The 27,748-nt window shown below is 51.1% G+C and overlaps 1 protein-coding gene across 3 annotated transcripts; it reads right to left on the bottom strand.

Annotated features, from left to right (window-relative positions):
• Positions 1-3,499: 3,499 nt before the first annotated feature.
• SEPTIN8 (septin 8) lies at positions 3,500-22,121 on the bottom strand. Of its 3 annotated transcripts, none has more exons than XM_037509350.2 (10): positions 21,853-22,121; positions 11,174-11,294; positions 10,018-10,213; positions 9,510-9,696; positions 8,228-8,389; positions 7,545-7,641; positions 7,156-7,324; positions 6,807-6,939; positions 6,489-6,679; positions 3,500-4,167 (listed from the first exon to the last, which is right to left on the bottom strand). In XM_037509350.2, the coding sequence occupies exons 1-10, from the start codon at positions 21,880-21,882 to the stop codon at positions 4,164-4,166; spliced, it is 1,290 nt and encodes a 429-aa protein (XP_037365247.1). In that variant the 5' UTR covers positions 21,883-22,121; the 3' UTR covers positions 3,500-4,163. The 3 variants fall into 3 exon arrangements, with proteins under 3 accessions (XP_037365247.1, XP_037365249.1, XP_037365246.1); XM_037509352.2 differs by having other exon boundaries at positions 9,510-9,690; positions 21,853-21,983; XM_037509349.2 differs by lacking the exon at positions 3,500-4,167 and adding an exon at positions 4,174-4,355 and having other exon boundaries at positions 21,853-21,925.
• Between the last annotated feature and the right edge of the window lie 5,627 nt (positions 22,122-27,748).

The following is a 27,748-nucleotide window of genomic DNA, read 5'->3' as shown; positions in this document are numbered from 1 at the left end:
GTGATGGGTGATATTTAGATATAAACTATCTTCCTTTTGTGCCCACCTACAAAAGGGCAGCAATTGGTGATGGTCTGTGGCTGCAGAAAATGGAGATGGGTGAAGGCTCAGAGACAGATACTACACAGCAGGAGGGGCAGATAGGCTAAGGGAAGTAAATGGAGGTGGGCATTGTGGACATTTTTTACACTCGTCCAAACAGTATTTCTCACAGATGGGTGAGCCAAGTTCTATGATGTTGTTCCCTCCTCCAGAGAGGATCTTCTCCCTGAGTCCCGGAGTCTCTGACCTTCAAAGCTGGAGTAGAGTTTGCTTCTCTACCTGCCTCCTCATGGGTTGAATTGAGTTATACCTTCAGTGGGGATGTCTGCAACCAGTCTTCCCGCTAGGCTGTGAGTTCCCATCCTTAGTCCCCATCTCATTTCCATCTTCTCAGAGATTAGCTGGCTAATGCCCAACAGGGAGTTTCTCAACAAATAGACCAATGAACTTGTTATCATGTCCTTCTACCAGCAGTTTGCTCTTCTTCAACCAACTGTCCGCCTACCTGCCAGGGCATTCCACTTCTGCAAAACCATCTCAGGTCACCAACCCACTGTGAGAAGCCACACTTCAATACTGTCGACATTTCCACTGCTCCCCCTTCATCCCATGGGGCTGCCAAGGAGCAGCTGTAGTTTCGGGAAATAGGAGTACAGACTACAAATACTCAAATCCCAATTCCTCCAATTAGCTGTGTGACTTTGAGTAATTGTTAAACCTCTCTGTGCCTTGCATATAAAATGGAGAGAATGGTACTTAATCATAATTTATGAAGATTGGAGGGATTAATGCACGTAATGCACTTTAGAACAATGCCTGCACACAAGAAGAACTCAAATATTAGTTTTCCCATGTCAGATCGCCCCACAAGGATGTAAACTCTTCAAGGGTAGGGTGTGCTTTCTCTCATGGACTGCACCCAGTTGCCTAGTAACAATTCACAAATCTGGCTGTATCTTCTCTAACTGTGACCCTTTCGTCTGTCCCAAATCGAATCAAAGGCCTTTCACGATGCCCACAGAATTATTCACTATGAAAACAATTCCTACAGAAGCTGATCAACCCCCAAAGTTCACAGAAAAGCTGTGTTTTACCACAGTTGTAGCAGATTAATAGGCTAGAACACATGTTAAATCAGAAAAGCTACTGCCCAAAAAAGACACGACAAAAACTCAAAATAAATGCAAAATTTAATGGAAAAAAAAAAGTACAAAGTGAATGAAAGAAACAAAAACAGTCAATGAGTGGAGTAAATGAATTAACAAGTGAAGCAGTTTTAGAAAAGCATGGTAATGTAACATACTAGCAAGGCACACTTCCTTCAGGCCTCTTATCCAGTAATGAGCCCCCTTTAACAGGGAACCTCCACACAGACATGTACAAACACATGCAATCTGTCCGTACAATTACAAACCACCTAGATTGAGATTACTCAAGACAAGGGGGACGAAACATCCTGATTTGCCTGAGACAGGTCTGGCTTATACCTGTCTATTTAGAATAATTATTAACAGCATCTCCTATCACTCTCCAAAGTTTGAGTTTGGACAATAAATTACATGGTGATTCTAGCCAAAACGAACACGGTAGACATGACAGTAAATGCAACATGATCCCATTGACAGTCCTGTGATACTGAGAGAAAAAGAGAGGTAAATCAGATCCTGCAGATAGGTCATGTTGTATGAGATGCAGCTTGTTAAATAATGGCAAGTTTTAAGCCCACCCTGTGCACCAAGGAGTGATTTGGGCTCAGGTAATGATGACAAGACTCCAAACACAAAGAGCACAGGGAGAGAATTGCGGCGAGACGCACTGAAATGGACCTGTGAAGGCAGCTCAGACCCTAGAAAAAGTGATGGCATGTCTCCCCAGGGATGCTGGGAAACCTTGGGCCGGCAGACAGGTAACCAGCCACAGTTCTGGCCTTCCAGTCCTGCCAAGGGGTGGCCTCAGGCTACGGTGGAATCTGTCCATCCCACGGTCCCTGACTGGCCCATGACCTGGAGTCCTCACTTCTCATGTAACCAGTGACCCCGCTGGGTCACTGCACCACATCTTTGGAGATACATTAGCCCAGAGACCATCTTAAAGGTCATACTTTGACCCAAGTGAATACACTTTCAGACATAAAATTATCCTAGAGACAATCCACATCTGCCTTAGAGATGCTGGTCTACCATTTTGGATACCCACACTGGAGCACTGGTTATCAGTCACAACCAGAGGTGGATCTAGCGTGACACTAATGAAACAATCTCAGGGTCCCTTCCAAGATCCTGTACCTAATTTTATATTCATATTCTTTTTCTTGACGTTTTTCTCAAAGAGTTCAAGCTTTCAACCTCTCAAAATCTGGATCCAGCCCACATCACGGTATAACACCTGGAGGATGTTCACTTTGAGCATTAAGAAAACATGCGGAGGCCCTCATGTGTAAGGGCTGCCTTTTGCTGGCGATGCCTTAGCGACACACACAGCTCACCCTCCACCTTACTTTGAATGAAATAAATCTCAGGAGAATAGGTGGAAGCCAGGACTTGGTCCTAGAAATCAATAAAGCAAGCCGAGGTGGAAAGGGAAGACAGAGGAGGAAAGATGGAGGACACTGAGACCAAACTACCAATCCAACAATAAGTGAGCGAAACTTCCTTAGGTTTCCAAAGAGAAAGGGCCCTAGACTGCGAGCTCCTTGAGGGCAGGACCTGTGAGCTACTCTGAGTAGCCTGTGTGCAGCACGCTGCTTCATCACCACAAAATGAAATCCTCTCATTGATTCCTTTTCCTCTCCCATTTTACCAGGCCATATTTTCTACCCTCTCTATGACTTGCAAACCAGCAGGAACATGGAAGACTCAATGCTGCTAGGACTTTCTTCAAATGCTTTCCTTAAGAATGCAGTCAAAGGGGAAAAGCTCCTTGGCAGACTTTTTTTTCCTCCTTAAACTGTCCACATGTTAGGGGGGAAAGGATGTCCTAAAGCTAATTCCATACAGGCTTTGTGGACTCCACCCCCACTCCAGACCAAAGCCAAAAGACATTGGGAACTACAAATCCCTGTATGGAGTATTAATAAGTCCTTTTTTAAGCGCGCAGGTGAGGACCCACAGCCAGGCAACCCGTTTTATATCGGGGCTGCTCCGTAACACACATACGTCAGACGCTTTCTGTCTTTGCCCTGTGATTCAGCCATGAGAAAGGAAACAATGACCTTCTGAAAACTCTATTCCCAGTTGAGTACTCTTTGCATTCAGAAAATGGAGAAGGGGGTCAGGGAGGGGGTGTCTTAGCTGGAGTCAAACACTTAACACACATGGAGTTGGTCCCTGTTTACAGATAGCACCTGGGGGCACACAGGTAATGGCTTCGGGCTGCTGTTCCATTTACATTCACAGTAAAAACACTGGAGGAGGTCTTGTTCATGTTCCACTTCCATCCGTAAAGAAATTCCAAACACTGTCATTACAGGATGTTTATTCCCCACCTCTCCCTGTATATTATATGGGTACTTTATACAGAAGAAAGGTTTAGAGATATTTTTAGTTTTTAAAAATCAGGGACTCTGTGTTACTTATGAAAATAATGGGAGAGGATATTATTTGTCTTTATCCCTAAGCCAAAATAAAAATTTAGAAGTGTTTTAAAAGTTATTATGGAACTCAAGCTCTAGGTTAGAAAAAATTAAAAGGAAGGGGAACTGGGCAAATTTCGCAGCACGTAGACCAGACCGCGAGGCCACACCGACGGCACTGCAGGCACCACCGTCTTGCTGCTGAACAATTAGGGCGAGCGTCTGGCTAGAATGGCACATAACTGCTCCATCAAGGGAGAGTGACACTGTAAATGGAAGACCAGCCACTGGCTCTGAAAAAAATAAACCTCGTCAGTTTTGGATTCCAGCATTCATGGCTTTGACTGTGTTTGCATAGAAAGGAATGAACCCCAGGCCTGGGGCAGCCTGGGGGTGGGGAGGGACAAAGCAAGGCTGTAAACACTGGCGTCTGTACCAGCTCCCAGTCGGTCCTCACACCATGTTATGGGAGAAGGGTCACAAGGTGTAACTCAAGCAACTTAACACATGAGTCTACAGTCCGCTCTTGACATGTAAGTCTGTGCGTGCGTTAACTGAAAAATAAAAATAAAACAAACAAAACAAAAACAGACACATTAAAAGATACGCCGACCACCAAATCAAACAGAACCAAAAGACAGAGTGATGGACACTGGGAAAGTGCAGTCAGTTTGGTATCTGTGACAGGAGCAAAGTAGAGAATTCTCTTTGGTTTGTGATGTCCCAGGCTGAGGATCAAGATCTGATTGGGAAGCAATTTTGCAGAAATGGATTAAAATGTGAAGAACAAGTACAACCAATCGAAGCCATTCCGTTAAATGGTCATGAAAAATACAGCCCAGCCTCCAAAGTGCGATCATGACTCACCCCATTCCCCAACCAGGGCAGGAAAAAGGACAATTCTCAGGCACCCCACCTAGCTCACTCGTGGCCACCACCAGCACAAGGTGGGAAGAGAAGTTTCTCTTCCAGAGGCCAAACTGACTGAAGCTTTTTGGCATGTCCAGCAAACAGAAAAGACCTGTTGTCCCAAGCTGTGTAGGAAAAGCAGGGGGACCACATCTGTCAGCTGTAACCAGGGCCCCTGCAGTCTCCGGCAGCCTGCCCAGCTGGCCTCAGATCCTCACCTGGTTACAGGTCCTTGTGTTTACTTCCTTACTGATTTTTCCATTTATTCCTTAAGGGACCTTGCCTGCCCTTTCTTTAACAAGATGGGCTCACCAAAGTGGCAAGGAACAGGGCAAGTCTCTTTAGATGACAGGACTTGAACCTTCTTCCTATACATCCCCCTCTTAGAAGAAACCAGATTTCTGAGCTGCTAGCTCCAAACCCACACAGGTTCCAATTCACAGAGCCCCACACTCACCAAGCAAGAGCTGGACATGGGACTAGGGCTGGAAACAAATGCAAAGCTGAGGGGAAATTCACAGGAATGAGGGATAGAAAAGGCTGGTGTCCTCTTGGGAGAGGCAGGGCCCATTTCTCCCAGCAATGCCCGCAGTTAGAGTGGGGCCACCAGTCACCAGTATGGGGGAGACTATAGAAAGGAGGAGGGTCTGTCCCAAAGCAGAGGAGAGACCTCAGAATGAGAACTAGCACCTAATTCCTAAATGCCTAGTTCCCCTCCCCCCCAGTCTCTCCCAGGGAGAAGTCCTTTAAGCTTCTTTTCCTTAGGTGTGTCAATGCTTCTGTGTATGTCTTAGGGACTATGCATGTTGGTAGATGTGTGCGAGACTGTATGCAACGGGGCAAGAGAGAAAGACAGTTTATGTGCATGCACGTGTGTGCCTGTGTTAGCAAATGCAATATTGGGGGAATAGGGCAGAAGCAGCATTCCAGGACCACAGTGAGCTGTGCACAGCTTAGCCCTAACCATTAGGCTCCACAGCCACCAAAGAAGGAAGTGCCTGGGTACACACACTCCAGGAGGAAATGGGAGTCCAAGAATGAGAACCACCTGCTTAATTCTAGGTTGGCAAGAGAAGGAGGCACCTGACACAGGACTGGGATGACAAGATCTCCACAGTGATGGGGTGTGAGCACTCAGTGAAGTGGGGTGGGAAAGGGAGGTACCCAGGTATCAGGAAATCTGGACTCCAGCAGGGAGTATGAAAACACATGAAGTGGCTCAGAGTTGCCCCCACCTGGCCAATAAGCTGACTGCACTCCTGGAGGTGAGAAACCTCCCTACCCTGTCCCCACCTCTCTGAGTCTATTCTTCAGAGGAACCACTTCAACCACAATTCTTGCGGTGTAGCCCCTCTCCCTGGCAGGACCCACAGAGACCCAGCAGGGAGCTACTGTCCTTCCTTTGGCCAAGCAGAGTTCACAATGTCCAGTGCTCAGTGTTAAATGGGCCATGTCTGCTGTTCTCAGTCACCACCTGCCAGCCAGCATGGGTCCCACATCCACTGCCTTGGAGACTGAAGGGGGAAGTACCATTGCTGTCCAAGGAGAAACAGGAGCTGACATTCCCAGGTTCTGTCCCTCTCCTGGTCTGAAAAGGCCTTTCCTGAGACCCCTATATATTCTTGGGGGTCAGTCTATGCCTGGTGGCCCAGTCTTCACCACCCCAGCTATGAGGGGGCCTGAGAGAGAGAGAAAGAGAGAGGATATTACGTGTACATGAGAGAGCACACAGATACAAGAGGAAAGATCCAGATCAAGAGATAGCAAGATTACTTGTGAAATGAAAAAGTGGGCAAGAACGAGATAGGAAAGCAAGTGAGAACGAGAGAAAACAAATGGCAAATGGTGGGCGAGAGGAAGCAAGAGCTAGTGAGAGTGAGAGCAAAAGTAGACAAGGGAGCTGAGAGTGGGACAGAGTGAGCACCCAGGAGAGCCAGTGCAGTGCTGGGCGGGCCCCACCACCTACTTCTTCCGGTCCTTGTCCTTCCGCAGAGGCTGCTGCGAGGTGGCGTGCAAGGCCTGAGACTGCAGGGCCTCCATTGCAGCCTTCCTGCGGGTGAAGGCGCTGGTCTCCTCCTCCAGCTCGCGGCGTTTTTCCTCCACCTTGCGCTTCTCCTCCTGGTGGATCCGCTTTAGGTGCTCAAACTTCTCGTGAAGCTGGGAGCAGAAGATGGGGAAGCCCAGGCTCCTGGGTGGGCAGGCAAGGTACCCAGAACCTCCCACCTCTGGGCCAGGCCCTGCCCTCTCCCTTGGCCTCACCTTGGACACCCAAGTCCACACTCACCTCCCTTTCCTTCTCCTTCAACTCCAGCTCAGTTTCCTTCACTTTGTTGACAAACATCTGTCTCATCTCTTCCTCCTTCCGCTGCAGCTCATTCAGAAACTCCTTCCTCTTGGCCTCATATGTCTCCTGTAGGCTGTGGAGACCCAGAGAAAAGAGGCCAAAGTGGGATTATGGCCAGATGGGATGGAGCAGAGGCAGAGAAGCAGAGTCAGGTGGGCACTGGGGAAAAGCAAATGCTGGGATCCCAGCAGCCTCTCTGCCTGGCTCACAAGACCTGAGAAGCAGATGCCAGCATGGCGGGTCTGGCTGTGGCTGTGAAGACAGGCTCACTCCCTGCACAGGCTGTCACCTGAAGGGTTGGCTGTCACCATCGCTGTCCTGGAAGCCCATCTCCTCCAACTTGCAGCGCCGGTAGAGCTCGTAGTGTCGACTGTGGGTCTGCTCACGGAGGTCCTCCATGTTCACCCGGATCAACATCTCCCGGAGCTTCACGAAGTCGCAGTGATTCTCATTCTCCACTGAAAGCAGAGGCGCGCGGGGCATCAGGCAGGCACACAGATTGGCATGGGGAGGACAGGGCACAAGCAGTGGCCGGAGTGCTCGAGGCACACTTCAGAGGCAGAACAAGCAACAGCTGGGCGCAGGGAGGACACAGCACAGGGGCCACAGGCAGCAGAGCAGGACAAGGCACTGAGTTGGGGCTCCCAGCCAAGGAGGCGCTCTCCCCACCACACTCACCCTGCACCACTCCCCAAGGGTACTGCCGTGCTCGGACCAGCTTGTTCCCCACCTTCACCTCCTCGGTGCTGCCCACTACTGCAAAGGGCAGGTGTGCCTGGAAAGGGGCCCAAGGGCACATGAGCACTGACTGATACAGGCTAATGGACAAACCTTCCCTTGCTGCCCCTCGGCCCCAAGAAGGGGCAGCCCAGACCTAATCAAGGCTAGGCCAGATGCTCTCTTCCTGGCTCTCTTTTGGAGAAATATCCAGGATCTTCCAATCAGAGGAGTGGGAAGAACATATAAACGCCCTTCCTAGTGTTCTAGGGTGTTCTTTCAGTCCTTGGGCTACCCAGGAGCCACTAAAAGCTCCCTCAAAGGACCTGTGGGTCTGACTCTCTTCCAAGTCCCCAACCCTTGGCATCATGCCTGTTCACTCCTACAGGTCTTGAGTTGCCATCTTGAGTCCCTATCTTGTGAAATTTAAGCCCAGGGAAGCCCTAGTACAAGCCTAATACCTGCTTCCTCCCATCCTGTGTGCACAGGACTTAGGCTTTGCTGGCTCCCAGATCCCCACCCATCTATCCTGGAGAAGCTATGGCTGGATCCTGGGGAATGAGGGTCTCTTGGGGCTGTGTCAGCTCTGTGCCAGCTCCAAGCCCTCTGGCCTCAGAGCCCAGAGGCCTTTGCCCAATGCTCACATTCATGACAGCGTTAATCTCTGCAACAGCCTCGTCATCAGTAGGAAACTGGTAGATCTGGACCCCATTGCTGACCAGCTCGCCCATGATCTTTATCTTGAACTTGTGAAGCTCACTCTTGGAGATGGTGTCAGCCTTGGCAATGATGGGGATAATGTTCACCTGCCAGGATGAGGGGAGAGAGGGCAGCAGGTAAGTTGCTGCCTGACTGTACACAGCTCCCTGACAGGTCACCTATCTGGGCAGAGGGGCAGGAAGTCAGAGAGACAGAGCTGCTCCCCTGGGTAGTCCCAGCTGGCTGTGGCTACTCATGGGCTGCAGCAATCAGCTTTAGCACTGCTCACAGCCCTGGCTTCCCAAACCACCATTCAGTGCCAAAGTTAATCCCCCTAGGCCCACCCAGCCACGACTCAGAGGGCTCCAAAGGCCTTATCCAGCTTGGCCCTAACTGAAGGTTGCAGGGGGCATAGGTCCTCCACAAGCGGGGCTGATGATGCATCAACAGTATTCACAGGAGGACTTCAACATCTCCTAGGCCAAGGTTAGTCCACTTTACACAGTGAAAATTAACTCCTGAGATGGGAGGGTCATTATGTGGGAGCTCACAGGGAACTGGAGGGCTGCACACCCTTCCTATAGTCCCCATGCCACTCCTCATTCACACTCCGATTTGGGCCTCGCCGCTCCTCAACCTAGCGGGCACAGGAAGATGCCAAGAGAAATGAAGGAAGCAGAGGAATTAGGAACTGAGAGAGAGGAAATGAGCAGAGGAGAGGCTGAGGCAGGAAGGGGAATGCTCCAGGGAGGGTCACGGGGTATGGAGTAGCAGGTTGACTCTAGGGAAGGAGAGAAGGCCAAGGGCCAACAACTGAAAATGAGAATTGATTCAACCTAAGTATTTGTCTTTAAGATTGGACTAAGAGAGAAGCAGAAAACTAGCATTTTGTTATAAATGTTATAACTGTGTAAATGAATTACTTGAATACAATAAAAATTTTTAAATGAGAAAAAAAAAAGAATTGATTCAACCTAAAGGAAGGGGCTCAGGGTCAGGCTCCAGGTACAGAGGTGTAGAGAAAGTGCCCAGCGCAACAGGAGGCTGTTGGAGCAGTAGGGACAGAGGCAAGAGGAAATGCAGAGAGGACCAAGTCAGGGGGGTTGTCTGCAGCCCCCAGCAAGCACAGTGCCTGAGGACCACAGTGGCCAGTCGCCGCCACCTCCAGCATCCACCCTGCAGAGGACTACAGGGCCCACGGCACACGCAGGGGCAAGGGGCACGTACCTTGCTGTCCAGTTTCTTCATGGTCACCAGATCCAGGGACTTGAGGGAGTGCCCTGTGGGTGTGATGAAGTACAGGCACACGTGGATCCTTGTGTCGTGGTAGTCGAAGAGAGAGCGGCGGATCTTCAGCTCCTCCTGCAGATAATTCTCAAACTGTGCATCAATGTAGTCGACGATGGGCCTGTAACTACAAACAGCTCCGTCACCGAGGAGGCAGGGGGCGGAGCCTCGCGGGGCTCGGATCCAAGCCAGAGCGCCCACCAGCCTCCTCTCCTTGGGAGTAAACAGCTTCTGCCGGGGGATCCCTGCCTGGGTGCAGGCTGACCCCTTCTCCTGACCCCACAAGGGGTCTTCAGGACATCAGATATATCCTGAGAGGCCCTCCCTGGTTCCCATGGCTCAGCATCTGCATAGGGACAGCCTGGAGTAAGGAATCTTGGGCAGCTTTAGAACCAAGGCCAGCAGAGGTGGGGGTGGGATGAGACGGGCCGCCCTTCCCGCCTCTTGCCTCTCATCCTTATTGATCTGATCCCCGAAGCCCACAGCATCCACAATGGTCAGCTTGAGGTGCACATTGCTCTCTTGGAGATTGTAGGTCTGGGGCCGCAGGCGCACACATTCCTCGTGGTGACTGGCTTCCTCGGTCTCGAAGGTGGTGTTGAAGAGTGTGTTCATCAGTGTGGACTTGCCAATGCCAGTCTCCCCTGGGAAGCAGGGTGTGAGGGAGGTGGTGTCAGAGTTGGAACTGGGGCTGTCCCTGCTGTTCGCTGGGCGGGGTTCAGCACTTTCTGACTCTGTATAGGAAGGAGGGCCAGCTCTCCCACTCCCTCCCTCATTATCCTATTCCCAGGAACCATCCTTCTCAGAGGTTCTGAATGTGGAAGAAAGAACCAGAAGACCAACTTGGACACAGCATGTGGCTAGGTGAGGTGTGTAAGATGCCTTAGGAAGTGGGGAAGTGGTAGAGCCAGGCATCAGTGAAGACACCCCTGGCCGCTGGCCTCTGCTGGTGTCAGTGGGGCCCAGTCACCTAATACATAGCCTGTGGGCACACCAGCTCTCCCAGGACCAGAGTCTGAAGCTCCCAGTGTCTCAGCCTGCCTGCCCTAGGCAGCCCCAACTGTGTGTGTTGGGGTCAGGGGCTAAGGGTAGGCTGTTTCCTGAGGATTATCCACAGCCTGTAGATGCCAGAACTGGGGCACCTGTGGAGAGGCTGACAGCTCTCTGGTCCTCTGGGGGCCCCAGGTCCTGAGGTGTATGGATCTTCCAGAGCCTCCCTGTCTGGGACTGTATTTGTTCAGGTGTGTGCTGGAGCTCTTACTACACAATGCAGTGCTGGAGGGAGAGTTCTGTTTACCAGTGTTCTTGACACATGGTAGGAACCAGGAGTAAATGTTTTTTAAATAAACAAACAAGTGAATCTAACCCTCTGTGATAAACAGCTTACAAAGCACTTTCACATGCCTAATCCTGTTTACTCTTCACTGGCAACTCTGAGTTGGGGCCTGGCTCCAATTCTGTCCTTGATTCTGCAGAGACACCACCCAAAGCTTTGTCCTGACCCCTCCTCCCGGAGCATCACTGCCTGGGAAGGTCTCCTGTCATCTCCCAGAAGGCCCTAACCCATCCTCTGAGGCTGCCCCTGCCAGGGATGTGACACTCACCGACACAGAGGATGTTGAAGCTGAAGCCCTGAGTGACCGACTTACTGACGAGCTGGTCAGGGAGACTGTCGAAGCCCACATGGCCGCCCAGGGAGAGGTTCCGGGGCTCTGGCTCTGCATTCTGCCAAGAGAGGAACAGAGAGAGGCAGTGAGCCCCACAGCACAGAGGGGCCAAGCTGTAGGGAGGTTAAACCTGAGTCAATGTTGTCTGAATTCTCCGCAAATCTCAGAACACAACTGGAGTGCTCCAGGTCTCCAGCTCCTGGCCATTTCTACAGAGGGAGCCGACTGGGCCTCAGGGCCCCTGAAACCACCTGAGGAAAGGCACTTTCAGTTCTGCTCTGGTCAGGACTTGCATGGGATGCCTGGACCTGGGGTCTCCTCTTTCCTGGCACAGATGGCCCCAGGACCTGTGGCTCCTACCCCTGAGGGCTCACCTGACTTCCTGCTCAGGAGGGGATCCCAGATGGTTCCTAGACATAATTTCAAGAGGCCAAGAATGAAGAGTGTCCGTGCCTGCAGCCTCCTCCATACCTCCCAACCCTCCTACTGAAGGGGAGGCAGGTCTGGCCTAACCCTCCCACTCGTGCCCCATTAGGGAGCCGTAGGACCCGTACACCCCTTGATCGTTGCTTACCCAAGGGTGGAATGCACATGTGGGCTCTACTAAAGGGGCCTGGCTCAGATGCACCAGGGTCTCAGGGCTGGCTTCTGAGGGCATCACGACCCTGAGGCCTTCTCCCTCCTGCCTTAGCAGGGCCCTCTATGGATCTCAGGCTCTGGCTCATGCCACCTCCCACCCTCACCCCAGCCCCCACCCTCACCCCAGCCCCGGCTGTTGATGCAGAGGATTCCGGATGAGAATGTAGAGAGCTTGGCTGAAAGGTGGCAGCAGGCCCTGAGTGAGCTTGGGGCCACTGGAGTTGGTCCATAGCACTATAAAAAGAAACCATGGGGACCCGACACAGAAGGTCAAGGTCAGACTCCAATTTGTGTGGATGGTTTCTTAGCTTCCCTGGGGAAGGGGATAAAAATCTATTCTCCAAGGGAAGGTTCCCAGGCTCAGCCAGCCTGGGTTTGGCCACAGAGAGCTCCATGTCGGGCAGAAACATGCCTTCTTCTCTGCTGAGACCCTCTGTTCTGACCACCAGCTTAAAAGAGCAAGGACAGGAAAAGGCAGCGGGTCTGAATCTCCTGCCCATTCTGCTCACAGCTCCAGAGTGGGGAGGAAACAGGCCCACTGAAGAAGTCCCAAGAGCTACTGATAAGGACAGCCCTAAAACAAATGTGGATCCTGCTCCCGGGCGGAGGGGATTCAGGACCAGAGAGTAGAACCCGGGCTCCCCAGTCCTCTGCAGAGGGGTCACCTCCGTTCCCAGCTCTCCTTGACCTGTTGCTCAGCCTGAATTCCTCTAACCATTCTTTCCTCCCAACCAGGGCCCTCTGGCACCAAACCCAACCTTCTCTTCTCCTCTATTTATTGCCCACTTCCTCCCCACTCCTTGCCCGGCTCACTCCCAAGTGAGTGTGCAGGCAGCCCAGCCCCCAGGCCGCCCTCTGGGCAGCTGTAATATCCCTTCAAACAAAATGGGATTTGGTTGCCCCCAGACCCGCTCTAACAACCCTCTCTCAATGGAACCTCTGTTCTTATAGCTGACCTTTTCTCCCTCCCCCCTCTCTCCAGGGGACCAAGTCACAACCTCCCTGCTCAAGGCCAGGTTCCCCCAGGGCTGCAAACATAACCTAACAAAGAGGGCCCCAGGGCAGCTTCCTCTCAGTGGCGCCTTCATCAAGAACAGTAAATGGAGCATAGGATGTGCTGGGTCAGGTCCAAACCCCTAGCATTCCAGGCCTTAAGGGTGTGAAGCCTTCCTCACAGGCTCCTGTTCGCACCAAGCTGGTGACTGCTGAAGTCACTTTCTAAACTCAGGCTCTGCCCCAGTCCAGAGCTCACTCTACCTTTCCCCTGGCTCCTGCTCTGACCTGGCCCCTAAGTACTTGCAATCCAGAGCCCTCACTTGGCAGGGACCCCATTCCTGGCACCATCAGATGTCCTTTCTTATGCTCCCTTGTTCTCCGACTCCTCCATAAGATCCTCAAAGTTGACTGCAGGCTCGGGGAGGCCAGGACATCCACACGTCCCTTCCTCCACCATCGTGTCCCAACACACAGCAGACAACACCACCATTTATAAGTCACTGAACACCATCTTCATCCACGGCAGCACCAGGGGCATCTGCCCACCTTACACAGAGCCTTATTATTTCGTCTCTGTTCCACCTGCTCTTGGCAGCTTGAGGATCAAATGGAGGATAGAACAGCCTAGAGCTTTTTTCTTTTCAGGCGAGACGAAAATCTCCAAAATTTAAGGCGTGCTGTGCTTGCAGAGAAGGCTATGTGTTTATTCATGCTCTTCTTCCAAGGGTGACACAATCAGGATGCAATCCAGCATCCTGTAGTCTGCCGCCAAAACCCACCCCGTCAGCTGTGTCTGGAAACCACAAATGGCCACACACACAACACGCACATGCACGCACACACGGACACACTCTCCACTGCAGAGTACTGCACAGACCACTTTCTATGTGACTTTCCCCCCAGTTCCCTGTGGTTTCAGGCCCCAGAGACCATGGGTGGCACGTGGGTGGCACATAAGCCCACCTACCCCGGCTCAGCCAGCCTTGCCTGCCTTCGCTCACACAGCTCAGCTCTCTCCGAGGAAGTGTGCAGACGACAGGGAGGTCTCCGTGCCCAATCTGTTGCCTAGGCTGCACTTGGACACTCCAGAGGCCACAGAGCTGGGGTGATGCAGGCTTGTCAGGAGCCCCAGAGACCACAGGAGCATCCTTCTCCAGAGCACACATGCACACGCATGCACATAAGAAGAGTGGCTGCTGGCGCTGACAGGGATAGAGAGTTGTTCTTTGGTCTCAGATTGATCAGACCTCCTGACTCCACTGAGGGCCGACTCTAATGGAAGGTGACTAATGCCAACTTGGCATTAACAATGTGTGATCCAAGTTGTCCAACCCAAGAGTCTCTGCTGATCTGCTTGGGGCCCCAGTCCAGAGGGTGCCAGCAGTCTCCAAAGCATCACTGCACATCTCAGCTACCAAGACTCAGCAAGAAACTTCAGGTTTGCCATAGGCTACCTGGTGGCTGGCCCTGCAGTTTGGTGGCTAATACCACAGCTCCAACTCCAGGGTGCTGCTCACAGCCCTGAGGGAATCCACACCCTGAGAGATCCCTGGGTTGGTCAGATCAGAACCGTTGTGTGACCACTAGGGCAGGTAGCCTCAGGCTGAAGTCCACTCACAGGATGGCACAGATCATAGACAAGGGAGAGAAACCGTCTTCGCTCTGCTGGGTTCTTGATCCCCTGTACTGCTTAAGCTAGTTGAGTGAGACTATTTATTACTTTGCAACTAAAAGCATCTTGACTGCTACAGACTTGAAAGTGAAAATCCCTGAACGCAGCCTACAGGGAGAAAGCAAAGCGATAAAGAAGAGGGAAAAACAAGCAAGAAGTCAAGTGGCTCAGAGTTGGCAGCCAAGTGAAGAAACAGGTGTCAAATGACGACTCCACCACTCACTGGGGACCATCCCGGGTGAACTAAACCAACCATGTGCAGTTTCCTACACAGTCCTTTCCTACCTACTCTGTGTGCCAGACACCATTGTCACCCCCACTTTATAGATAAGCAACTGAGATGTACAAAGGCTGGAGAACTCATCAGGTCAGAGCAAGGACCTAAGAGCAGCCAAGCCTGCCCCAAAACACGCTGCTGTACTGCCTCGCTGCTCTCGCCGGGCTCCCAACCCATTCATTCAGTTACTCCACACACACTGGCTGGGCACCTCTGCTGTGTGCCAGGTACTGGGATGACTGCCAACGAAGAGATGAGGACACCTGATCCATGACCTCACAGGCTAGGTCTAATTTAGTCTAAGCTCAAGTGGCTGTGATGCCAGGCAGGCATGTAAGGGGAGAAGGGAGCAGGACAGTAATAACAACAGCCAACAGTTACCAAAGGCCTGCCTATACGACCCTAAAAATGGCATCCCACATAGTCCACACATCAGTCCTTAGAGGGAGGCTGTCGTATCTCCACAGTACAGATGAGACAACTGAGGCACCAAGATAAGTTCCTTACCCAAGAGTACATTGCTCGGACTGAGGCCAGGACTTGAAAGGAGATGATACCACTGCAAAACCCACACTTCCAGTCACATCACCCTGCTGCCTGCTGGATGAAAGACCTGCTGACTTGGCCAAGAGTGGGGTCCGCCAAGGAGAGGTGGGAATGGATGGGAGCTGCAGAGCCTGTGTGCGATCCATGACGGCCGCGGTTCTGCGACTCCAGCCAACGTTGGAATGCAGGTCTCGTGTTGCCAAATCTCTTAATTTTTTAAGAGCATCCAGAAATCTAGATTTTTAAATGTGAAACCCTCCCTCAACCTCCAAATTTTTAAAGGTTGGCAAGCAATACAAATTGAGAATACCAGGAGGGCCCAAAACTACATGTCTGGAGGTTGAATCTGGCCCATGGCTTGACTGCCTAAAACCTGGTAGGAGCGTGAGCTGGAAGGGGAATGAACCCCAACTTCCTTCTCGGGACATTAAGACCCACGGGAGACTATTCTACAGGAGGAGACTCTGGGCTGGACTACTTAACTCGGACCTGGTGAGAGGTGAACCAAGCTTCTTCTGGTGCTTTCTCCACACCCAGCTCCTGGGGTGCTGGCTCAGGGGGCTGTAACTGTCCTTAAAGCTCCAGAACAGAGTTGGCAGCTCTGCGGCTACACACACAATAGGGAACTCCACAGGGCCATTATCCCCTCTCTAATCACTAACAAGCTTTTGGCTCCTGAGCCAGGCCCCGGGCTTCTTGTGTCATCATTTCTTTGGCACATCAAAGACAACAACCAAAATAATAGCTGCTCAGGCCCGCTGTGTTCCTCATGCCCAACCGTCCAGAACAAAGTGGAGAATGGCATTTTGTTATGCAGTCCAGTGGATAACTAGGACATCCTTTTCCTGACCAGGAAATACTGCCCGGGGTCTACTGTAACAGCCCTGAACAACAGGCAAGAGAAGCTGCCTCCTTTACCAAGAAGTGAAGTAGGTTTTGAGAAGAACTGTGTCTCACAGATTGCCCACACAAAACCAGGCTTTTATCCAGAAAGAATTGGAAATCTGCTGAATGTCTGAACCAACTGAGCCAGGAAAGCTGTGGGTGAATAAAGGCCCAGAGATCAACCCTCCCAAACAAGGTCGTTGTTGGCGTGGAAGCCCAGAGAATACCCCACTGAAATGGTATTTGCCTCCTGGATTTTGGACAAAGAACAGCCCTCCCCCCAGGCTTTCCACAGAGCTCTTTGGTGCTTCAGACACTTTTCTCCCCCCAACTTCCCATACCTAGCGCCCATTCACCTGAGCACCCTGCCAGGGAAACAGGAAGCCCACTCCCCAGGAGCACGCCAGCCATGGGGGAGGCCCCATTAAGTCATTGAGCAATGGACTGGCATCATTGCCTCACTGGAGGCTCCCCACCCATGCTCCTGGCACAAACCAGCCTACCCTCCAGCTCTAGCTCCTCTACGCACCAAGGGCCATAAATAGCCAGAGCAGAGCCTCTGGCCAGAACCCATGGTCACAGTGCAACTGTCCCTGAGTCCAAGAAGAATCCTAGGAATTTTCCCAGGAAAGGCTTAGGCTCTGGTCCCAAGATTCCACAGCAAGCCTCTAACCCAGGTCAGAGGTTACGGGAAATAACCAGAGATGTGTGTGGGAGGGTGACGGTGGGAACGCTCTTCCCTGGGCCAGGCGGGAAGAGCAGAGGCAGGATATACCTGTCTGGAGTCAGGAGGCCACCTGGCCACCAAAACATCTTTCTCCTCAGGGGCAACAAAGAAGACACAGCGGGGACCAGCCTTCGAGACACTTTCCTCCCTCTTCTGCAGACAGCCAGGGCTGTGGTTTAGTAACTGGGGATGGTTTCTCTCACACTTCTGTCAAAACCAGTTTTCCAGGAGCCACAAGCACAGTTACTGACCTCTGGGTCCACAGATGTGTTCTTGGGCTCTGTTGTGCGCCTGGCTAGGGAGTTAGTCCACGCCACCAGATGTTCATATTTTCCCGCTTAGCTCAGGGGCTCAATGGCAGCCCCCACTGAATGTCACTGCAAGGAGGCGGCCTTTATTGCACAGTGAATGAGTTCCCACCCTTGGAAAGGGAGATGTGAGCAGCAAAGGTGCCCCCTGGCTCCCTGCAGCCCCGGGCTGAATGCCAGTGCTGGGAAGAAGCAGAGATGCAGTCGGGCTTAGGACAGCACCACCGCATCCTCTGCGGTTTGCTCCCTTCACACCAGCACCAGGCAGGGTGTCAGCTCACACCCAGGTCCCACCGCCAGGTATGGTGAGTAGACTCAGGTCCTTGTCCACATCCTTTTAAGGACCCTAGGCTCCAGGTAGCCCAGCATAGGTGGTCCTTTGAGAGTAGCCAGTATTTATGACTTGAAATGGGTCTTTTTTCCTTCCTCCCTCATTCTGTCCCTTTAATGTGGCCCCCAGAATAAGGGCCAAGAACCACCATGAAGCTGCTAGTTCTGAGGAGGAGAAATCTAATTTGCCCCAAACGCTCCCAGGACAACTGAGGTACAGCCAATATGCTCCCTGCTCTGTCTTCACGTGAGACCTGAGGACGCAGCAAAGAAAGCCCCAGCTCGATCACAAGGCCACACCAACTAAATGTGGGAAGCATCCTTTCCCCAAGTGGAAGTATCTCCCACCTGCCTGCACAACTCCATATCTGGTTGTCTGACAAAATTTCTGCCTTGGGGGCTATACCTGGGGAACCCAAGACTCGAACTAGCAACACAGAAGTTGGAAGGCTGGGAGGCTGCAGGGGACACACAGAAGTCAGCCAGCCCTCAGGCCCTCTGCTCCATCATCCTGGGCCTGGCTTCTGGTGGCTGGACCCAAGCCACAGAGACAGAGGTGGAAGTTACTGCCCCAAATACACACCTCCACCTCACCCAGCCTAGGGCTCCAAACTCGGGGGACTCTACCCTATCACCCCAAGGGGTATTCAGGTGCCAGGGTTGGGTCTTGGGCTCACATGTAACAACAACCAGAGCCAGTGTCCTCATTCAACCACAGGTTGCCGTATTAACAAGACAAGGGGCATCAAGCACGCAGTGCCCATCCAAAGCTTTTGCAAAAGTGATGCCCTAGATCACCAACCTCCATCCATTCTCCCATCTCACTGGCACTGTGGCCAGTGTCCTTGCCACGTGCTCCATTCCTACCTTGGTCAGTCACTTATCATGTGCTTCCTGGGATCATCAATGCCTTCTCTCCAGCCTCTTTGCTCTGACCCTTTCCAATCAATACCCCAGGCAGACTAAAGTGAGCACCGCAGCATGGCAAGCTGCCCTTGAGGGAGGAGGGCAGAGCAGACCCTCCTCCCAGCTGAAGGGGGCAGAGATGCAGCTTTGCAGGTGTGCCCCCTCTGACTCTCAACACCACCAGGCACTGAAGCTGCACAGATGTCTCTTTCTCAGCTCTCATTCTTCCCTTGGAACAGTTCAGAAAGGAGGTTACTGGCCATTTTTACATGACAGGGAGCTACCACTCTGTGAAAGAGCCCCACCTGGATGAGACAGCTGCCTCCCACATCCCTTCCCACCAGCTCTTGCTCAGGGAGTGCAGAGGCACTCCCTGGATAGCCTGCTTCTTGAAGAAGTGTCAAGATTACAAGGGTGACAACGGAAGTGACAGATGGTGCTGAGGATAAGCAGAGATGGGCGGGAGGAATGCCAGGCGTGAGGCTGCCATGCTGCATGCTTCTTCCCTCGCCCCCTCATTTTTTCACTTTCCCTTGGCCCTAAAGGCTCCCTCACCAGAGAGTCTGAACCCTGCTGCACAAGATCCTGACAGGAGAAACACAAGATGGCCCTCAAGGGGCAGGAAGATGTAAAGCTCTGAGTCTGGGAGCCAGTAAGGAAGAGTCCCAGAGCAAGAGTGGACAGGAGTCTGGCTGTTCAGGGAAAGGCATTAGAAATTCCCCCAGAAAGCTGCCCCAGACATGTACATCCAGAGTCAATCCACAGCTGATCTTGGGATGGGTAGGCTACTGGGCCTCCGGTGTTTGCTGCATGTCCTGTGGGGAACAGGAACCCAGCACACACTGACCTCAAAGTACAGCTCATGTAGACTCATCTAAGCTCCAGACTGGGACAGTTTCCAAGGGCTCTGGGGATTGTCTGACCACCAAAGTGTGCGTGTGTGGCAGGGGGGTAGAGGGAATACCCCGCCACAGCTCCATCCAATCATACGTTTGTGACACTGCTTAACACCAAAGTCAACCCTGGGGCTGGTGAAACACCAAGCGTATCTCCAAACACACCATAGACTGCAATTAACCTTCCACAAACTCTTTGAAGAACATCAATTTGGTTGTGCCCATTTTATAAAAGATAAAAGAAGAAATGATTTTCCCAGGATGACAAGCCAGGAGGGGAGAATGGAGTTCAGACTCCTTAATTCAGGCCAAACTCCACCCAATGGTCTCCACCCAAATTCAACCCTGTCCAAGTGCTCCCAGGAAGCTGACAGCCCAGAGCGTGGAAGGCGTGGAGGGCGTGGAAAGCATCCATTGAGCCAGCTTAACCTGATGCAGTAACCAAGGCCCCTGTCCTCAGGTTCACACCTTTGCCTGAGGCAGGCCCCTCGCTGTCCTTGACCCACCATGGGGATACTACCTGAAATCCCTGAAATGAAGGGTCTTTCCAGCCTTCCTAGCAGTGGTGCTAAACCTCTCAGCTCATCCTCATAGGACAATCTCTGGACAATCTCTCATCATGCTGTGATGAGACCCCTTAGGGAGGGTGACATATAATGAAGCAAATGCCTTCTTTGCTACCTTCTTACACAGATGGCCAGTCTTCACATCCACATGGACACCGGGGATCCTGTGTCATTTATTATGTCCTCATCATGTGCCAGTCACTACTCTAGGTAGCACATTTGGCTTCTCTCACTAAATTCTCAAAATCACCATGAGAGAGGTAATATTTTTCTCCCATTATACAGATGAGAACACCGAAGGGTTAAACAACTCGTCCAAGGTCACATGGCCAACAAACAGTAGTCTGGGATTGCTATTAGGCAGTGTCTGATTCTGGTTTCTCTACATACCAGAGTACATAGAGACCATTCAAGATCAAGTGTAAGAGCAACCTCTGGCCTAGACAGACAAGAACCAGACATAACTTTCTGGTCAGCTGGACACAGAAAATGTACACAGACATTTACACAAAGATGCAGAAACACTCACAGGTCTCTTGGCCTCCAGCTAATCAGGAGTCTGTTTAGGATTCAGTCACTGTCCAGCTTGGGTACAGAAACTCCAATTTACAGTGCAGGGGTGAGGTGAACCTCTGATTCACAGTCCTGAATCTGCTCCTCCTGTATTTATACTCACTTTACTGACACACAGCCCCCTCCTTAAAGGAAATAAAACACCCCAATCTAAAATTATGAAACCAAGAGCTTCTGGTTCAGTTATACATAGTCCCAAAGTAGACCAACAAATGTATTTTCAGATTAAAGGGGAAATTTACATATATAAATTCAGATGTCAGTATTTATAGCATTGATTACATAAGTCCCGGCTCCTTTATTTAGCCCCAGAACCAATTCGTTATCGGTCACATAGTCAAAGTTTCCCCCTCCCCCCTAACAGCCCTGTGGCTCCCCTCCCCCTTCCCCCAGCCGACCAGGGCCTCACATTCTGGCAAGAGGACACAGCTTCCTTCACTGTCACAGCCCAGCCTCCCAGACACACCCAGATCCAGGCTCAGACACCAGGGGACAGGCAGACACAATCCCAAAAGGCCCTCCTCCCTGCCCTGGGTAAATTATAAAAACCTTTAAGAAGTTGGCTATTGGCTGGATCGGGTCCAGAGAGACCCCTGCCGGGACCATTAGAGACACGAGCCCTGCAGAAGGCACTCCCAGTCTGGGGCCCAAACAAACATTCACTGGGTTGAAACTGGAATCGTTCCAGTTCCTGGGGAATGGCTGCCTCAGACCAGACCACTGAGGCCAGACTGGCCTGGAACTGCACCCAGGATCCGGGTGCAAGGGTGTGCGTGAGGCTAGGGGGTAAGGAAAAGCAGATCCAAGGTCTTAGGACCCAAGTTTGCATCGGCCCTGAGCTTATCTGGGGCACTCCTTGGATTCCCAAGGCTTCTCCCTCACCGGTTGTGCCCATGCAACAGCACCTGCGCGGCTAGGAATCTGCCCAGCAGGGCAGCTATGCCGAGGGTGATGGGGGTCTGGAGTACCCCGATTCCCGCTCCGGGCCCCGCGTCTGCGCTCAGTCCTCGCACCTGGTGGGAGCTGGGCAAGTACATATTTGCTCCTGCCCGGGAAAGGGGTCTGCCTCGCCTTTGCCAAGGAGGCGACCTCACCAGCCGCCACACAAGGCGCCCCAGCCCAACGCCCCGGGACCCCGGGCTGGCGCTGCGAAGAGCCCGCGGCGGTGTCCCCAAGACCGCCGGGCGTCGCTGCCCCGCGGCGGGGCGCTGACAGCCGGGTTCGCGCCCCCAGCCAGCAGCAGGGGGCCCCTCCCCGCGCCGCCCGCGCGCGCCCCGGCCCAGCGGGGTCCTCACCGAGAAGCGCTCCAGGTCGGCGGCCGCCATGGCGAGCTCCGCACCGGCAGGCGGGCCGGGACGGGCGGCGGGGCCGCGACGGGGACGAGCCGGCTGCGGGACGCGCTCCGCCCGGGCGGCTGCGGCTGAATGGATCCAATATGGCCACTTCCTGGAAACTCCCCTTGGCGGCGGCGGCGGGAGAAGCCGCGGAGCCGCCCCCGCCCCCGCCCGCCCGCCCGCGGGACCGGCCTCCCCGCCCGGCCCCGCCACGAGCGCAGCCGGAGCGCAGCCGCCTGGCCCGCCGGGGGTCTCCGCGCGCAGCGGGAGGTGCCAGCTGCGGAGGCTGCTGGGACTTGTAGTCCCAGAATTGAGGGGGCGAGAGGGCAGTGCCCCAGGGGCCGGGGGGCAGAAGCCTGCAGGCCTGGGGTGTCCCAGGGCGGCCGGGGGCGAGCCCAGGTGAGGGTGTCCGGGGCCCGAGCCCCAGGAAGCTCGTCAGTGAGGGAGGGAATGCTGCGGGGTGCTGCTTGCGCACTGAAGTCTCCCCCCAACAAGCCGCCTTCACCCCGTCGGAGCCTGCAGACGCGCTGCAACCACCAGCCAGGCCAGAGCAGCGACGGTGCAGGCGGCCCGGCCGGTTCGGGAGAGGCCGCCTCAGCCTCCTGTGCCGATGCCCGGGGCCCCACCTGATGCTCGGGTCGGAGCCAGGGCGGGACCCGCGCGTCGGGCCGGGCTGCCTCGCTGGGCAGGAGACCAACCTTCAACTCCTTGCGCAACGAAAGCGCAGGATGCGCAGTTCAGGCCCGGGATTCTGCAATAGAAAAGGCGCGCTTGACAGTCCGAGCATCACATTGGATCCCCCAGCCTGCCCGCTAGGGCTTGGGGCGGCGTTTTAAAGATTTTTTTTTTTTTTTATTCATGCACACAAGAGCTGGGGTACAGGCCAGAGGTGCGGGAGGTGAGAGGATTCACCAGAGACAGAGTGGGGAGCAGAACAGGTAGATTGACTGAAACATACTGCTGAGGGGAGCAGTGGGCGAGACAGGAGAGGTTGTGGGTAGCTGCCTGGCCGGCTGGGAATTGAACTCCTGTTGTAGAGGCTGAGGACAGCTTCACAGTGCTGTGTCTGAACCCCTTGTGCCACCAGGGAGGTCCATGGGCTCTCTCTGCTTGGAGGGTGGGCTCTCTCTCCTTATCTCAAAAAGTGCTCCAAGCCCAGAGAAACAACTCTGCCCAAGCAGAAAAGCCTGAGGGGCTCTGGTCCTTTTCTCTGGCTATCCAGAGAAAATGCAGCTCCCCCCCCCCAAACACACACACACACACACACACACACTTTTCTTTCCCTCCCTTCTGCCTTTCTATCTGCTCTCTCTTTGGGAGTAAGACAAGGCTGCCTCCTGCTCCTCCACCAACCTCGTCCTGGTGGGCCCCCCACACACACCTATCTCCAATCCCAATATCTTCCTAAGAAACAGCCTCCCTCCTATTCAGAAACGTGAGCTGGCTGGAGGGGGCCCAAAGGCCATATCTGGAATTGGCATATGGCTTTAAGAGACACCCCCCCCTTCCTGCCCTTCCAGTAGCAGTTGATCTCACCCTGTTCTAGGGTCCCCTCCCTTTTCTTTTTTTTTAAGATTTATTTATTTATGCATACAAGAGTTGGGGGTGCAGGCCAGAGATAGGGGAGGAGGATTCACCAGGAGTAGCCGCCGAGACAGGAGAGATCTGCTGCGCCCCATAGGTCAGCTCCCTGGCCGGGGATTGAACTCGTGCTGCAGTAGCTGTGGCTAGCTTCCTGGTGCTGTGTCTTAACCCCTCACGCCACCAGAGAGGCCCCTTCCCCTCCCTTTTCTACCAGGCAAACTGCAGCTTCTCACTAAGGTGAACTCAAACACCACCTGCCGGACCTTTCTGACGCACTCTGCCCTCTGTATCATGGTGTTTTGTGTGCTGTATTATAATTATCTACAAGAAACAGGCAGAGCAGTGGTGAAGGGAACTGAATACAGCAAACCCACCAGGCTGGAACCCAGCCTCCGTCTGTTGCTGGCTTTTTAACCTTAGGTGACTGTAGCTAACTGTGCCTTCTATCCCGCATCCTAAAAATGAGAATATTTATAGCACTGATGGCATAAGATTAAACAAGATAAAATAAAGAGCATTAAAACTATCCTTGAAATAAAATGTTTAATAAAATCTCTCTCTAGACTATAAAGGTCTTAATGTCAGAGCCCAGAGAGAGTATGGTCAATTAATGTTGAATTGATCATCTTAGGCCCTATTTACTGTTTCTATTACTGTCAAGAAATCTTTCCCACCTGCTTTTTTCTACATCACAACCCTCTGGGATCTACCCTAAATTATCTTTAAAATGATCTTTCCCCCTTACAAAATATCTGTACTTCAAAATATCTACATTTAGCAGCTGGTGTCTGTGAGAAGAAAAGTCCAGATTATTGCTGACTACTAGTCTTTGGTATGTTCAATCTACGAGATTTTGCACCTACTGCCCAAATCCCAAATTTCTTTTTTAAATAAAAATTATGAACTCCACTGACTGTATAAGGAACACTTGAAAACACTGCCATAAGAAAAAACACCTTGGGGGGTCTCCCAGGTGGCGCAAGGGGTTAAGACACAGCACTATGAAGTTGTCCAGAGCCACTGCAGCATGAGTTCCATCCCCGGCCAGGGAGGTGACCCATATGGCACAGCAGACCTCTCCTACCTTGCCTGTTGCTCCCCTCAGCAGTGTATTTTAGTCTGTCTGCCTATTCTGCTCCCCATTCTGTCTCTGGTGAATCCTCTCACCCCCTGCACCTCTGACCTACACCCCAGCTCTTGTGTGCATAAATAAATAATAAATCTTTAAACAAATTTGCTTTGTATTTTCATATAAAACTTTTAAAATATTTTTCATCACATTTAGGCACGTCAGTGACTGGTTTATGAATTCAAGACAGTTGTTTCATATTTCCCCACTGATGTACAATGCAAATAGTATTAAAGATGAAGTTTCTGTATGTGTGTGGGTGTGTGGGCCAGTTAGGGTGAGGTTAATTTGCTTCAACAAGATAGAAGATTCTTTCTTCCTCATGTTATCCAGATAGGCAATCTAGGTGATAAATCGCTCAGCACACACCTTCTATGTTGCTTTGCTTTGAAAGACCTTGACCTCATGGTCCCATATGGTGATAATCTGCATTCCAGGCAGGAGGCGGGAATGAAGGCGATAAAGAGAAAATGAGCAAACATTCTTGAATCATTCCAGAAGCTGCCACATGGCATGTCTGCTGACATCCTGTTGGCCCGAGCTGGGAATGGGGTCTTTATTCTGGCCATCATGTATACAGCTAAGGATTCCACAGAATGTTAGGAGAGTAGATGTCAAAAGACAGCAGTCGTTTCTGTCAAGTCTGTTTCTGGGTTATTTATTCTGTTCCACAAGGAGATGCTTGAAATTATTTTCTGATATTTAAATTTTTTTTCACTTTATTACAAAAATTAAAATACAAAAATATGACGAGCAAAGCAATAATCAACTATAGACCATCATTCAAATTTAACCACAGGAATGATGTCATGGTCATTTCAACGCATATTTATAGATAAGAGGAAAGTTCATATAGAGATCATATAAGTCATATAAAGATTTTATAAAAACTGGATCATAATACAGCTGCTATTTTAATAAAAAGTATCACATTTTACTTGAATTTAAAAGTGAAACTGAAAAGTTGAACTTCAAATAATATTTCTGGATCACAAGAAATATTACTTCTGAAAAGATACATCTGAGGTTAAGCAAAAATCAAAAGAACATTAAAAGATTGGAGTCCTTTTTAAAAATTCACATTTTAATCATGTGTAAGTTCTTATGATTCTTTTCACCTGTCTCCTGGTTTTTGTTACTTATATTATCACTGTTACACTGTTCCAGTTTATGATAATCATATTCAGTTCTATGAAAACACAATTGCATCGTTGCTTGGTATATATTCTAGATTGAAATAATTCAACACTCATTCTTGTTCCTATCACCAAGCCTTCTCCATTTGCAAGATTTTGATTCAATTCATCTCTTAATGGACTGAATTTTATCATTAAGCTATTTTTTTCTTTTTTTAAAAAATTTTTTAAAAGATTTAATTATTTTTATACAAGAGCTGGGGTACAGGCCAGAGGCGCGGGAGAGTGAGAGAATTCACCAGAGACAGAGCAGGGAGCTGAATGGGCAGACTGACTGAAATACACTGCTGAGGGGAGCAGCGGGCATGAACGGAGTGGTCTGCAGTGCCATGTGGGTATCTCCCTGACCTCCGGGAATCCAACCTGCACTGCAGAGGCTGCGGACAGCTTCACGGCACTGCACTCAACCTGCTGTGCCATAGTGGAGGCCCCATTTAAGCTGGTTTTTTCAAGAAGGGTTTTGAATGTTTAAGAATGTCTGTCTGTTGCCTTTATACTGGAACCACCTCTTAGCTGGGTATAATATTCTTGGATCTCACCTTTTCCGTTGAATGTATTAGATTTTGCTTTGTTTCTTCTGGGAAGAAACCTGAGACCAGCCTGAATTTTCTCCCTAGCATAGCAGATGACATTCTTCTACCTGTTTGTAAGCAGTTCAAACACTTACCTTAAACAATAAATAAATAACTAAGACATGTCTTATTTTTCAATATCCTGAATCAAGCTTTCAGGAATATAATGCATCTTTCAATCTCCAGGTTTAGTTTTGGTTTTTCTGCATAAAAATATTCTCTTTTGGTTCTATTTTTTTCTCTCCTTTCAGGAATATCAAGTAATCCTTACATTGGGTCAGTTTTGTCTGTATTCAATTTCTAGTCATTCCAATTTCCTTCATCTCTTTACCTTGTTTAGCTGCCCCAATTCAGGAATTTGAGTTTCGGTGGGGTCAGTTCTATTCTTGTTGGTCCTGATTTATTCCTTTGTTTTATAACAAAGTTGGCTTTGTCCTCAATTTGTTTCCTTTCGTCACTTCTCTTGTTTAATCATCCCATCTCTGAGCCTCTGATTTATTAAATTCACATTCTTATTCAGTCATTTTAGAATGTGAAGCAGGTATAAGGAACTTCCTTTGTGGGGAACACACTTCCTTGTGCACTGTTTTCCTCCATTTACCAGCAATAATCTGCTGCCAGCTGTTTGCTTCTATTTCTTCTCATCTTGGTTTGGTGGCTCTGTCCAGAGCTTCTTTATGCTGCTGAATAAGATGGCAGGAATGGGGGGTTCATGAACCACCTCCCCCCTGTTTGAGGCCAGATTTTTTCCCTCTGAGCTAAGGGAGAGGTTGGCTATTTGGATCCACTACACTTTTTGGGTAGTCTGCAGGGAAGGAGGAGGAGGGAATTCTATGAAACAGACTGCTGTCTTTCTTAACATACATGTGCGTGCTTCTGCTCCTGTCCTCATGTTCTGTACAATGTCCTGCATAAGGCCTATGTCACCTGATTGGGCTGGAGAGCAGGACACACTATGCCCTTCACAAGGAAGGACATAACCCAGGCTTTGGCTCAATTTCCCCAGATGGAATGAAGTTCTGGAAATTTCACTTCCTTCAGCTGACACCGCTTTGTAAAGCCTGCTCTGGACTTCCCTTATTTCTCTCCAGCATACTTTTTTTTTTTTTTTTGTGGGACCCTCATCAGTGCCCGGGGATCGAATTGGTGTTGCAGAGGCTGCAGGCAGCTTCGCAACCCAGCATTCAACTGCTGTGCCACCAGGGGAGGCCCACCCCAGCATACTTTTTTATACTGCTCATCCAGAAGAGGAAGAACATAAGGGCATGGCTCACATCTGTTTCCTCTCAAATTTAGAAGCATTAGAGAGAATGTTCTGGATTTGTCAATTTCTGAGCATTGAGAACAGTAGGGAACAGAGATGTGCTTGCCACCCT

The sequence above is a fragment of the Talpa occidentalis genome, unplaced genomic scaffold (genome assembly GCF_014898055.3).
Source record: "Talpa occidentalis isolate TD23 unplaced genomic scaffold, MPIMG_talOcc4v2.1 talOcc4.13, whole genome shotgun sequence".
NCBI classification, from domain to species: domain Eukaryota; kingdom Metazoa; phylum Chordata; class Mammalia; order Eulipotyphla; family Talpidae; genus Talpa; species Talpa occidentalis.
Note: the sequence above shows the minus strand (reverse complement) of the source record. Positions and strands in the feature narration are given on the sequence as shown.

Excerpts from the sequence above, each read along its gene's own strand:
- SEPTIN8 (XM_037509349.2), bottom strand. The coding sequence starts at position 21,882 with ATGGCGGCCGCCGACCTGGAGCGCTTCTCG. Across the intron at positions 9,697-10,017 it reads CAGATCAATAAGGATGAGAG|TTACAGGCCCATCGTCGACT; the intron begins GCAAGAGGCGGG and ends AGCTGTTTGTAG. Across the intron at positions 7,642-8,227 it reads AGATTAACGCTGTCATGAAT|GCACACCTGCCCTTTGCAGT; the intron begins GTGAGCATTGGG and ends GCCCCTTTCCAG.